The sequence below is a fragment of the Thalassophryne amazonica genome, chromosome 4 (assembly GCF_902500255.1).
Source record: "Thalassophryne amazonica chromosome 4, fThaAma1.1, whole genome shotgun sequence".
Taxonomy (NCBI): Eukaryota; Metazoa; Chordata; class Actinopteri; order Batrachoidiformes; family Batrachoididae; genus Thalassophryne; species Thalassophryne amazonica.
Genome location: NC_047106.1, coordinates 58,283,306 through 58,298,035, shown reverse-complemented (window position 1 = coordinate 58,298,035; position 14,730 = coordinate 58,283,306). Strand labels below are relative to the sequence as shown.

The window sequence follows — 14,730 nt, the reverse complement described above, 5'->3', positions numbered from 1 at the left end:
CACCATCACGGACCGAGTCAAGGAGCTAGCAGGAAACCTGTCAACACAGCTGGCCGAAGAGTCATGCAGTTACACAGCTTTTTCATTAGCTGTTGATGAAAGCACAGACAACACGGACATGGCACAGCTATCTATTTTTATTAGAGGCGTAAAGTCAGACCTCTGGGTCACCGAGGAGCTCTTGGATGTAGCTGCCATGCATGGGACCACAACGGGACGGGATATTTATGAAGCGGTGGAGAAGTCCGTAAGTAAAATTGGATTGCCCTGGGAAAAATTGGTGGGATTAACTATAGACGGTGCACCTGTAATGAGTGGAGAAAAAAAACGAGCCTGGTTGGATTAATGAAGGAGAAAATGCAAAAAAATAACTGTCACATGCCTCTGATAACGTATCATTGCATTATCCACCAAGAAGCTTTGTGTGGAAAGGTGCTGGGGATGGAGAATATAATGACAACAGTCACGAAAACAGTGAACTTCATTCGGGCGCGTGGCCTGAATCACCGCCAGTTCCAGCTGTTCTTGCAGGAGATGGGCTCGGAGCACGAAGACGTGCGGTGGCTGGGTAGGAGCAAAATCCTCAAACGATTTTTTGTGCTTAGGAAAGATATTGCTGTTTTCATGCAGAGTAAAGGAAAACCCGTGTCTCAACTGGCTGATCCAAACTGGCTGTGTGATTTTTCTATGTTATGTGACATAACTGACCATCTTGCCCAAGTGAATAAGAGGCTGCAGGGACGCAAACAAATGATCACGCAGATGTTGGACATGATCACATGTTTCCAGCGTAAACTTGACCTATGGAAGTGCCAAGTGGAACAGGGTAATCTTGCCCACTTTTCTGTTTGTCAAAACATTTCAGCCTCAGTTCCCGGTGTTTTTTCATGTACCAAGCTGGCTACCAAACTGAGCCAGTTAATGAATGAGTCTGATCGGCACTTCTCTGACTTCAAAGCACAGCACTTGAGCTTTGCCATCTTTTCCAGTCCTTTCACCAACGATGTCAGCAGTGTGCCCCATCACCTTCAGATGGAATTAATCGAGCTTCAAAGTGACAGTGGCCTGAGAGCAAAGTTCCAGGATGCTGAAATCGAGGATTTTTACCATCTTCTGCCCCCTGGTGTGATGCCACAGCTTCGACTTCATGCTGCCCGTGTTCTATGTTTGGGAGCACCTATCTGTGCGAACAGCTGTTTTCAATAATGAATCTAAACAAAACCAAGCACAGATCACGAATCACTAATGACAACCTCCACACTGTTTTACGGATTGCCACAGCACAAGAGCTAAAACCAGACATTGACACACTGACCAAAGGAAAACGGTGTCAGACATCTGGCCAGAAAACAGGTAAGTATTTTTAAAAACCTAATTAAAATATATGGTAATAAAATGTATTTCAACCAAGAATAAAATAGTTAAACTGAGTGCAATTTAATGATTGTGCTTGCATTTTGTTTTGTTTGTTGTTTTCAGAACATGATGAATGGATGAGGATGGTGGAGAGGGGATCCACTTGGTGTGTTCAAGGACAGGCAGTATATACTCATCATTTTCAACTCATAGTTGTGAATTGAGACAACCCTTATTTTGTTATTTTCAGTTTATTACATATACTACCTTATGTGTAGCAATGCATTTGTTGTTTCCGGGTTTATGTGTTTATGCAGACAAATGTTTACTCCTGCAAGGCTGTGTTCAGCCATTTATTTTGGTAAAATGTTACATCTGTCACACATGTTCTTAGCATCTGGTTGGTTGTATTATTAATTTTTATATTATTCTGACCCTCTCAACGGTGTCAAAAATGTTTTTTTATTGTTATTTAAATGTTTCTTTATTTACTTGAATAGTTTGATCATTGATCAGTGGAGTAATGTGGGTTTCTTAACCTGCCAAATATGGGATTTTAAGGATTATTGTTAACAGAGCAACAAGCAAACACATTTTTCCATTTATGCAAATGTATATGTAATATTTGTAACTTCAATAAGTAATAAATACAGAAAGTTATTTAACAATGTTAGAGTAGTTACATTTATTATACATTATATTTGGTTACATTTATACAGTTTTACAGTTACATCTGGCCTTTTGAGGGCAACCATTATTCTGATGTGGCCCTCGGTGAAAATGAGTTTGACACCCCTGCTTTAAATGTTTTGAAGAGAAAGGAGCAGTAAACTTTAATGAAACAGCATGTGTGCAATACTGGCTTTTGGCTTATTAGCATTAGTGGCTGCAGTGCTAGCAGCCATTAGCATTTGCACTTGCAAGGAACAGTCTGGTTCCAATGTCCTGTTTCTTTGAGGAAAGTGGACATTACTCTCTTCACAGACACAAATCTCTTTTTGCATTTCAATTCCCGCTGGAGTGGCTCAGTATGGTTCATTTGCCTTCAGCGTGGTCCTGCGCTGAAAGATGAGGCTGCTCTTCCTCTCACGTCAGGATGGACACGGCAGTGCGATGTACACTGGTGGTCTGTGGGTCTACCAGTGCTAGTTGTGGGCTTACCAGTGCTAGTTGTGGGCTTGTAGCCTGGTGCAAGACTGGTGCATGAAAGGGTTCTGGAGAGGTTTGCCAGTGACACAGACCAAACGGTCCTCCCTAAAAATTGGTCCACTTTGTCTTCACTGCACATGCGTCATTTCGGACCACAGCAGCACGTCTGAGACTGACTCTCTACACCCAAAGCGATCAAAGGGAATAATGTGATTATTAACCATCAGGTGACAAGGTAAAACCTCTTAAATCATTCTAAAGTCAGTTTTAAGCAGAAAACGAGGCGATAATTGGCAAGTCGTTGCTGACGCTCTGAAACGACGTAGGTGCAGCAGCAGCTGCTGTGCACTCTGATCAATCTGCCGTCTAATATTATGAAATACGTAACGCTGAATTTATGTGGAAATGATTGTTGTACAAAAGCTTCAGATATCTGTCGCTGAGATAGATGATGACTGGAGTGCAGTTTTAAGCAGAAACGACGTGATAATCAGTGAATCGCTGGTGACGCTCAGAAATGATGCGCCTGAGCTCCGAAATGAAGCATGCGCAGTGAGGGCAGGGCGGACTGATTTTTACGGGGGGAGGGGCATTTGGTCTGCGATGCTGGTTTGCCAATCAGGAGATGAGGCTTGGATTCAACAGTTGGTGGTTGTGGACACTTTTGTGGACCCCGTCATGAAATCTGTACTCAGTCTCTGATTTTTATGTGTTGGGCTTCCACTGTTCTCAGCCACACAATCAGAGAGCCTCACAAAGTTGACTTTCATTTCTGTCCTAAGCTACTGCTATTCCTTTGCATCAGTTTCTTCATTTATTAATTTAATATTTAATCAGTGACTTCTAGACTTATATGTATATTTGCTTGTAATGATTGTTTCAAACTTACTGAGATTCATTCATTCATTTTAACAGTAACATTCTTGTCTCCGGGAGCTCAATTTAAGATGTCAAGAGACATCTGGAAGGAACTTGTGGAGTCATGAGGTCACTGGACAGAGGTGTTTGGCAATGATGATATCTTTGTGGGAGAATGCAGGTTAAAGTCCTTCAGGTCCCAGGACTTCCTGTCTTAGTGTATGGTTGTGAGACCTTTATGCTAACCTGTGACCTAAGAGCCCGTTCCCACTGGCGTTTAGGAAGATTTTCGTATGGATTGCACACAAAATTGGCTCATATTCGTCAAATATCTGCAATATCCAGGAAACATGCTTGTATGAGTCGGCCGACACCCGCACACGTCCGCAATTATCCACAGAGGCACATTTTTCTGTTGCCAGGATTTTTGAGCTGCACAAAATTTTGGTTGCGGATAACATCCGCCTTACATACTCAATATATATCGAAGCTATGCGCTGTATATCTGCCGTTATCTGCTGATATCCGCAACTGACGGGGATTTACAACTTAGCAGTGGACTGGGGCAGTGTCCAGAGGTCCCCCACCCCCACCCCCACACCATCATAACATTACAAAATAATTATTGTGTTACATGGAAGATCAATATCAGTGACAACACACAATCAGCTCAGTTCAGACAGAATGTCTCAGAGCACTTCAGTGCTGTAACCAGTGTTTAGATCAATGTTTTGTTTGCTCAGAATTGATGATGCTTGATTTGTTTGTGACGCTAGTTAAAAATGTGTATTGTACTAGTTTATAAGATTGTGTCATCAGCATATGAGCTAAAATCAAAACTTAGCAGTGTATCCCTGATTACTTGGATGTGGTATGAAGTAACCTAACCTAAACAATACCTTGGGGTGCAAAACTACGTAGGGTATACTACCGACTTAACCCCTGGTGGGTAAAGTTTAAATCTTACGCTGTCACTTTGGTTCAATAAAATACTTTTTTTTGCCATCACTGCAGTATTTTTTTTTCTCCAAATGTAGAAATAATTATTATGAATAAGCTGTAAGAGTTGTATTTATCTAAGTAAGTAAATCATATGTAAACCCTGAGCCTAGTTGGTCATGTCGCTTATCTCCGATAAGCATGATTTTGTAGCATGAGAGTCCACGAATTTCTCTGGACGGGACACCAGACTGATACAGGTTACTTCCCCAGCCAAGGCTGGTTCCTGTTTACAGCTGACTCAGGAGGGGAGGTGTTGGGCTTGAGACCAGAAGATCCTCGGTTCAAATCCCAGCCTGACCAGAAAATTACTAAGGGCCCTTGGTCACGGTCCTTAATCCCCTAGTTGCTCCCAGTGTGTAGTGAGTACCTTGTATGGCAGCACCCTCACATCAGGGTGAATGTGAGGCATTATTGTAAAGCACTTTGAGCATCTGATGCAGATGGAAAAGCGCTATATGAATGCAGTCTGTGTAAAACGGATATATTGCATGCCTATCATGTCCACATCACAAACTAAAATAAGTTGTAGCGAATGCATACAGATTGGCCACGAATAAAGCGTTTGTATTACGTCTGCTTTGCAGCTGATTTGCGGACAATCTGCGAATGCATAACAAACAAGTCACGTAAACCCAAAGTACTATATGAGGCAGAAAGCGACATACCTACCTGCCAGTCAGTGCCAGCCCAGCTGTGGAGATCCCCAAAGACATAATAGCTGCTGCCATCCAACAACATACTGTAAATCCCCAGCTGCAGAGAAGTCAGCCGTGGATCTCGGTTCTCCTTCAGGAGTTTTATTTAACGCCAACAAAAGGAAGAGTTGCTGTTTAGCCGCAATTCTGCTGAAATTTCTTTTTGGAAAAAAAAAGAAAAAAAAGAAAAAACACCATCTCACAATCCGGAGCGGCTTCCCCCCTCCCACTCCCCAAACTCATGAACAGTTAACCCTTGCATGACAACATGAACATCAACTCTGTGATCAACTTTTCCGAGTCCAGCAATTGCTCCAGGAGCTGTGGTGTTGGTGTGAATAGTGATGCCGAAAGGCTCGAGTGCGCTTCTTTTATGACCGTAGTGCAGATGCGCGTGCATGGCATCTGCATTGCATTCACAATACACCCGTAATACTGCCGTGATAATCGCAATGCGTCAGATCCCTTTCCTCAATACATGCGTTATACATCTGTGATTGTTCATCATATATTCGCTGTACATAATTAATATATCCGTAATTCATACTGGGACATTTGTCATTTTTGGCCAATTTTGTTGCGAACGACAAGGAATGCCCGTACTTTGTATACTCAATTCATGTGTAATTAATCCTCTACCCAGTGGGACCAGGCCCTAAGGCATTGATTAGATGACACTAGTTCTCTCTGGATGGTCCTTGGGTACAGGTAGAATGACTTTGTGTCAAATGAACAGTTACGAGGGTAGGCTGAAAAGTTCTAAGGCTCTCCATGAAGGAGTAATGCATTAATTGCATTATAGTGAGCCTTAGAACTTTTCAGCCTACCCTCGTACTTCAGGAGACTCAAAAGAGGCATATCACTTGCATTGTAAGGAAACATAAGCTGTGACATTTTGGCCCTGTGGTACATTTATCTGGTCATGATCCAGCACACAGGTGTGCAGCTGGAGAAGGCCAAGGATCCACCCATATATGCCTGGCTCTGGCAGATAGATGGTTACTTTCAAGAGGTAAAGATGAACACGTTGCCTGCCTTGGTGGTTGCTATCCAGGACCCACAGCTGTTCCAGAGTGTGTAGGATGCAGTGGCATGCAGCACAAGTGCATGCTTACAGACCCGACCTGACCTGGTGCCTCCAGTCTTCTGTTTAGTTGTGACACTTGGACTACAACTGCTCACGACTGGATGTCTTTGGTCCTCTGTCATTTCAGAGAACCTTGAATAATGTTGGAATGAGTACGTCAAACATGAGGTTACTTTGGGAGATGCATATGAGGCACACTGTTTACATTGTGAAGGAACATCAGCTACAACACTACAGTTCTGATGACCCCACCACCTGCAAAACGCCAAGGGGATGTCCACTTATCACCTGGCTGTGGCAGACAGATGACTACTTCCAGAAGGTGGGGCTAGATCTCTAGTCTACCTGGGTGCTTGCCAATCAGGATACAGGGTGGTTCACTCATGTGGTGGATGTGGCAACATGTGGCACAAGCTCCTGACCTGAGTGTGTGGGTGCTCATGTTTGTTACAGTTCCACAGGGCACAAAGACACACACTCACACAGACGTGAAACATGGAGGCCATTATCGACCTCACAGCTTGTTTGTGACAAGGTAGAAACCCTGGAGATGAGGACGTGTGAACATGTGTGTGTTTATGACTTATGAAGGAAGTGGCTGCTTATCAGTGTGTGTGTGTGTGTGTGTGTGTGTGTGTGTGTGTGTGTGTGTGTGTGTGTGTGTGTGTGTGTGTGTGTGTGTGTGTGTGTGTGTGTGTGTGTGTGTGTGTTCTTGTGGGTGTGAGAGGCTGTTCGGATGATCTCTGAAGCCCCACCCCTGTGATACAGGGAAAACGAAGTGCACTGACCATCCAGAGCTGCTGCTGTCAACACCAGTGTTTTTGATGTGAAGCCATCAAAATGAATCATTTGGTTATTGCAAGTTTTAAATAATGAAAAACATAAGGGCAGTCAGGGAGGCAGAGCCTGGAATAACACCACTGGTACGTCATTGAAACTTTGAGCTTCTGAAAGTCAGATCCTGTTCTTACTTTTTCATTTATCACTTTGTTTCTCTTTCAGTCTGCAGAGTTCTTCGATATGCTGGAGAAGATGCAGGTATGAAATACAAATCTCCAATTGTGACTTCATTTCAGCATCACTTTTCTGGAATACCATGTTTCAATATCTCTTTCCTCTTATTTCTGTTTTGTTTCACCTTTCAGTGAAACATGATTTTTTTTTTTTTTTTTTTAGTTTTTTTATACTCTTTTTGCGATACCATGTAACCATACTGGTTAGAGATTCTCACACTATAAAACTTTAATGCAGAGCCCTGCATGGAACTGAAAAACACACCATTCAAGCAGGAGGGTAGGGGCAAATCCATTTTTGTGGCGTTCAGGTCCTGGGCCCACTATCTCAAGCTCTGTGACTCAGATAATCAAATGGAAGGTATCAGAGGGACAATGCATATACTGTGCACACACATAAATGTGTTTTTCAAACCTTAGTGATGGCTACTGGAATACCTTCAGAATTTTCAGTTTTCAAATTGCCTTTTTTAATGAAACAATTACATATTTACAAATACAGATGTATTTGTAAAAACCAACACACACGTTACAGTAACTTGTGTGCTGGTTTTTACATATAAATAACCGGCCATCCACTGATGACAGCAAGCTCATTTTCCCATAATGCCTTTTGGCATGTGTGTCTGTAAATGCTCAAACCATCAAACCGCCTTCAAAATTAGTGCAGTACTTTAAAACATATAGCTGATAATTTCACTTTGTAAAACGACAGAGGTGACATTAATTTTGATAACCTGTCCGGAATTTGTTTAAATTTTAACCATAAGTCAAAACTGCCTTGCTGTGCATGTCTCCTGTGACACGTCTGCAAGACTGTATGGCTGTGACAATAAATTATGTTTTTCTTCTTCCTTTCCTTTCTGTCTGGTAGACAGCTCTCTAAAATAAATACGTAACCGGCAGGAGCTAAAATGTATGATTTCAGGCTTTACAAATGTTTTAAACTATTAAGCTTTACTCGCTATGCCTGCAAAAAGATATTAGCTATCTAAAAGTTATTAGAACAAAATTTAGCGGAAGTTAATTAGTCCGCTGATGGTTTTCAACGTTAGCTGAAAAGCTAAACAGTTAACACAAAAGTTAGCTTTGCTAATTAGCAGATTAGCGGAACTGTGCCCACCACTGCACCCCCCCCCCCTCCCCGTGACCCTTAACTGGAATAAGTGGGTTTAGGAAATGGGTGGATTGAGACTGTATTCATGAAAGTTTCATCATGTCACTTATACCACATAATAATAATGAGCTGACCTACATACGTTTTATGCCACCTCTCAGGCTTTATCGGTTATCGAGCTATCCTGGTAAATGTGCTTATCTGACAGTTAAGATGTCATTTCATGATGTCTTTGTAACATCATCATAGCTCCACCCATACTGTTTGATTGCAAATGATTTACTGAGTGATATAAACTTGACATAATCTCTCTAGCCATATTTCTCAATCTCAATCTCAATTTATTTATAAAGCACTTGATAACTAACAGTGACAAATCAGCTGACTTGAGTGAGCGTGAAGGGACATATAAATATAGCAGGTCAGACAGATATAGCGGGGCAGAGCCATGAAGACATTTAAAAACAAATAAAAGAATTTTAAAAGCAATTCTAAAACGAACTGGGAGCCAATGAAATGAGGCCAAAACCAGTGTAATGTGTTTGCATCTTTTAACATCAGCCAGAAGTCGAGCAGCAGCATTCTGCACCATCTGCAGGTGGGCAGGCAGTGTCTGATTCAGCCCAACATAAAGTCTATTGCAGTAGTCCAGGCGATTAGTGATAATATTATAATAATATATGATATGGATATATCTCTTTTCATAATATATTTTTGATGACCTTGACCTTTGACCAGTCCAAAGTTAGTCATTTAGAGGCAGTCATCAAAGGAACATCCCTACCAGGTTTGGTTAAAATCTGTCCACGAGTTCCGCTACCAGGATGGAACTGAATCCTGAATTCAGTGTGTGACTATCTGCCAAAGTCTCTGCTTCCGCACCCTGGTATATTATTTGTTTATTTATATGAGCAGAATCATGAAAAAAAAGATATCAGACTGTGGCCAAAGAGGCCACAACATTAACTTAAGAACACCAGAAAATCCAGAACACACACACAAAACTGCATCAGGGAGTGACATCAAAAAAACATCTTGCAAATTGACACTTGCAAACACAGACAAAAAAAACGAAGAAGCCCTCCAGCACATGCAACTATTTAATTTGATAATGTGTCTGCTAGGGGGCGGCACGGTGGCTTAGTGGTCAGCACTGTTGCCTCACAGCGAGAAGGTCGTGGGTTCAATTCCCGTGGCCTTTCTGTGTGGAGTTTGCATGTTCTCCCCGTGTTTGCGTGGGTTTCCTCCGGGTGCTCCAGTTTCCTCCCACATCCAAAGACATGCGGGTTAGGTGGATTGGAATCTTTAAATTGTCCGTAGGTGTGTGTGTGTGAGTGTGTCGGTGTGTGTGAGTGTGTCTGTTTCTGGCCCTGCGACAGACTGGCGTCCTGTCCTGGGTGTACCCCACCTCGCGCTGTTTGGCTGTTGGGATAGGCTCCAGCCCCCCGCGACCCTTAATTGGACTAAGCGGTAGAAGATGAATGAATGAATGTCTGCTGCAGATCCGGACAGTGCACAAAAAAACAGATGTGTTGCAAATAGCCTCAACCTAACAGACAGAGAAATAGAGGTTTCTGCTCCAAGGATTTTAGGTGCATGTGTGCGCGTGCGTTTGTACTTGTAAATTTGCATCAAGCTAAACTGTCATCATGTCACTCATTTATATTGTTTGAGTCCTGGAGTGATTGGTGCCAGCAGTGTTTGGTGTGCATGTCCATTTGTGGTACAAGCATAAAAACAAGTGTGTTATTTGCATCTCTAGTGTCTCCAGAACCTCCCCACTCATATGAATTTATTCCCTCACTGCTATGCTCAGTCATGTAGTCAAGCTGTTCCATCAAGCCTACACTGTAATTGGCCAATTTACTCTGTGTTGAGCAGATTGTTTTTCATATTGGGGTGTGTGTGTATATATATATATATATATATATATATATATATATATATATATGGACAAATATTACAGACTAAAAGACCTCAGGCTCAAATACAGTTAATAAACTGAGGCAGCTCTCATTAACAGGCATACTGTGCCTCCAGAAGCCAAAATTACAGTGGTTGATAGGGGCCACAACACTTCAAATTTAAGACATCACTAGCAAATACAGAAAACACTTACAAATGCAAAACACCTGCATCAATTCAACTACAGATTGTTGCACCAAAAAACAGCTTGCAAGCACAGAGAATACAAATTTAACCTACAGCGCATGTAACAATTTGATAATGAAACAAGCAAACACAGAAATGCTTTGCAAAGCTCCACAACACAACAGAAGTACGAACAACACAAATAGAATTTTCTGGCTGGAGGACATTAAGTGACTTATACCAGTCAGTGTATCATGAATAAAATTATAAAACATGAGTAAATAGCTATCCAAGGAAGCACGGTGACTTAGTTGTTAGCACTGTTATCTCACAGCAAAAAGGTTATAGGGTTGATTCCCGCTTTGGTCTTTCTTTGTGGGATTTGCATGTTCTCCTCGTGTTTGCTTGGGTTCACTCTGGGTGCTCCGGCTTCCTCCCACTTCCAAAGACATACAGGTAAAATGAATTAGCGACTCTAAATTGACCGTATGTGTGAATGTTTCTGTGTAGGCTCTCAGTTGTCCAGGTGGTTTCCATACTATAGAAGCTTGAATCTTCGACTGGACTGGGTTGCTTGACACATGGACGTTTCGCTTCAAATCGCAGAAGCTTCCTCAGGGCAACTGGGGAGGGGGTCTGAGACATGCTTTGTCCACTGTTTACAATGGGGTACTCAGGTCAAAGCAGTTTCAGTCTTTTGTTCATGGTAATGAGTCATTCACATCATCAGGAGAGTCGTCCAGGGAGCCATCAGGAGAGGCATCCATCCCATCATTAGGAGGGACAGCTACCCTGTCATTAGGAGGGTGCTAACTAGAGCACAATAGGTGCTAATTAGAGCTATTGTTTAGTCAATAGCCTATAGCAGTCTGCCTCTCGGTAGGAGGGGTCTGGTTAGGTTTAAAATTCCAGCTTTTGTGGCTTCTGTTTATTCTTCTCTACAAGAGTCAAGACAGAAGTCAGACTACCAGAGCAAGAATTTTAGCTGAGGAAGCTTCTGCGATTTGAAGCGAAACGTCCGCACGTCAAGCAACCCAGTCCAGTCGAAGATTCAAGCTTCTCTACTACGTAGTGTGAATGTGTATGTTTGTCTATATGTGGCCCTGCAACAGACTGCCGTCCTGTTCAGGGTGTACCCTACCTCACACCCTATGACTGCTGGGATAGGCTCCAGGGATAGGAGTAAGCGGGTATAGAAATTGAATGCTTTCCGAAGAGGAAAATCATCAATAAAGTAATTAAAGTTGCTCAGCTCTACCGACCATGCACTGAAGGGTCTGCAGTTGAAGTCCTCGGAGCAAAAACTGCTGTTTGTGCTGTGAGTATTTCTGTGTTGTGGAGCTTTGCATTGTGTTTGGGTGCATTGATTGAATTTGCAGCAAATTAAATTGTTGCATATGCTGCAAGTTATATCTCTTTGTGTTCTTGATGTTTGCAAGTTTTTTCCCAGTTTACAAGATGCTTTTGATGCAACTACATGTAGAATTGATGGAGGTGTTTTGTGCATTTGCCAGAGTTGTCTTAATTTGGACGTGTTGTGGCCCAACATACAAGAGAGACAAAACATCCAAAGTTTTAATGTGAAAGTTAGAACAAGACCAAAAATGGGGTTTCAACCCTTACCCCTGTCATTCAGCTATCCACTGACTTCAGTTTCTGAATAATTTCCTCTACCCCCTGAACCACAGTACTGTCCACACTAATTTTTTGGTTACTGCTATCCAGTCTATTAATGTGACTAAATTACTCTAAAAATGACTTCCTGTGACCAGGATGACTGTGTTGATGCTGGGATTGCCCACTGTCCACTGGAGCTGGTTTATAGGACATCAGGAAAATGTCTTCAACTTTTGTCGCAGCATGGTTCATATCATGTTATTTCACTGTGTACTCCTGTTCTCCCCCAAATCAACCCACTGTCCTCCTCAAACAGTCCCCACTCAGATCTCTTAGACATTTCTTGGTCACTTTAACCCCTATATAGCTAAATTAAGGAATTTGCAACTGTCTATTTAAATGTCGAGTGATGTTTCAGTTGCCTGCTTCAGTTTTGTTGAGTAGGTGTTTTCCAGGATGTTAGTTTTCTGAAAAAAATGTTTGCTCTTATTCTTTTTATTACCTCTGCTATCTTTTCACTGACATTCATGTCTTGGAGTCCTCTGCCTTGGAGATTGAGAGACACTTGGGAAGAGTTCATGGAGTTATGAGGTCTAAAGGTGTTTGGCAATGCTGACATCTTTGCTGGAGAACTTGGTGGTCCTGGTACAATCTGTCTTACTGTATGGTTGTGAGACTTGGATGCTAACCAGTGACCTAAAGCAATGACTAGATGTTGTTGGGACCAGGTCTCTTCAGAGGATGTTTTTATACACTTCAAATGACCAGTCCGTTAGGGAGATTCAGATGAGTGTCACTTGCATTATCAAGCAGCATCAGCTATGACATTTTGGTCATGTGGAACAGTTCTTTGGGCATGATCCAGCACACAGGTTCCTCAGTGCAGCTAGTGAAGTCCAAGGTCCCCACATTTCCCCACGATTACATTCGAGAGGTGGGGGTGGACCAGTTGTCTGTCTGTGTGGTTGCCCTTCAGGACCGAAGGTGGTTCCATGGCTCTGTGGAGTGTTGGATGCAGTGCTGTGCAGCACCAACCCTTGCTCCCAGACTTTATTTAACTTTGCTATCTTACTTTAGTTTTGTCTTAGATCAGGTCTGGAAACATGCCACCACATTAGAGAACTGCCTTGGGTGCTGAATGGTAACCACTCTGGCCATCTACTGCATCTTTCACAGCCAGATGAAATGTGGGAATTCCCTTGGCATTTCTACACTTGCTGCAGTCCTCAGCACTGAGCCACCTGTGTTCAATATCATGCCTCAAGAAATGCTACATGGCCAAAACACTGTAGGTGATGTTACTTCACAATGTGAGTCGTACGCCTCATCTTAGTGTCCCCAAAGAAACCATTTGCTTGACACATAGTCATTCCAACAGTACCCAAGGATCCCTCAGAGGCCTTGTACTAAAGATATCTCATTGTCACCTTGATTTAATTATTTGCAGTTTCACAGCCGTACAGTAATGGCCCTAAAAGTCTTGGATGTTCATTCTCTTACAAATGTAACAGCAGCATCAAACACTCCTGATCAGGGCTGTCATGACATTCCACCATTTATGTTCCAGGAAACAAAATTGCACATGCTTCATCATCACAGTGAATAGGATTTTAAAGAATCCTTGAATCCTGATGTAGTCTTCTTGGTATTTGCAGTTGTTAAACCTACTTGCATCCTGCTTTGACAGACTCATAGTTAAGGGGGACTCTAGGGATTGCAGGACATTCCACATGCTGAGGTCCAGTTTGGACTTGAGCACCTGTTCTTATCCACATTAAATAAGGATCAGCACGTGCTTCCAAACTTGAGGTGGAGCCAACCGACCCCTAGAAACCCCACTGACTCATTTCTGTACATATCAGTCCAGATCGTCACTAGAATTGAATGTGTTGTCCTGCTCATAACAACCTGCATTTCCAGCAGCTTCCATAAAAATCAACTCATTATTTTTCAAATAAACCTGCTAATAAACAGACAAACTTTATTGATTGTAATTAGAATGTGAAGAGTTATTATATCTGGGGTTTGGCTCCTCAGACACACAATGACTGTGTGTCTGTGCATGTGTAAGAGTGCATTAGCATTTGTGACTCATGTAATTTTGAAACAGACACTGAGGTCTGTGGAAAAGCGTGTTGTGTAGCAGAACAAAAATTAAATGAAACAGTTTTCTTTTTTCATCGATGTACTTTTCCTTCCTCATGCTGCGTTTGGACTTTAATTAGCTCCCGAAAGAGGAGGAAACCAAAAAATGGAAGGTGTGATGACCACCACACAAACATATGCATGTCTTTTCCAAATCATCACTTTGTGTTATGATCCCATCCGCATCTGTGAATGCTGCCCATCATCTCCGCTTTGCTCTGTGCTTGTTGTGTTCTTTGTCCGCCTATGAGGGAGATTTAACTCTGCTTTTCTCTTGAGCTTTTCAAATCCAAAATCAATGTCCTCCTGATCTGACTGACTGTACATTGAATAAAGTCACTGCTTTCATTGACACTGCTGCAGAAAATCAGCAACTGTCCCAAGCAGTCAGACAGAACTGATGGGCCTCAGCGGAATTTAGAGGTCATACCGCGAAGCCACGCTCCACTGGTAAACTGGAAAACCACGAGAGGCTCATAAGAGCTCTTAACCTCAGGGGTAACTGAATGGAAACAGGCCTGACTCAAAGCTCTGACATCATCAAAGGCTGACACGCCCTCGTGACTGTGTATTACAGGTTGTTGCATCATTGCAACAGAT

At 42.4% G+C, this 14,730-nt stretch overlaps 1 protein-coding gene across 2 annotated transcripts in view; it reads left to right on the top strand.

Annotated features, from left to right (window-relative positions):
* rap1gap2a (RAP1 GTPase activating protein 2a) overlaps positions 1–14,730 on the top strand; it is a 291,908-nt gene that overhangs the window by 210,633 nt on the left and 66,545 nt on the right. For both annotated transcript variants that reach the window (XM_034167942.1, XM_034167943.1), the window contains exons 4-5: positions 7,150–7,185; positions 14,211–14,243. In XM_034167942.1, the coding sequence (XP_034023833.1) occupies positions 7,150–7,185; positions 14,211–14,243 (69 nt within the window). The remainder of the gene's footprint in view (positions 1–7,149; positions 7,186–14,210; positions 14,244–14,730) is intronic.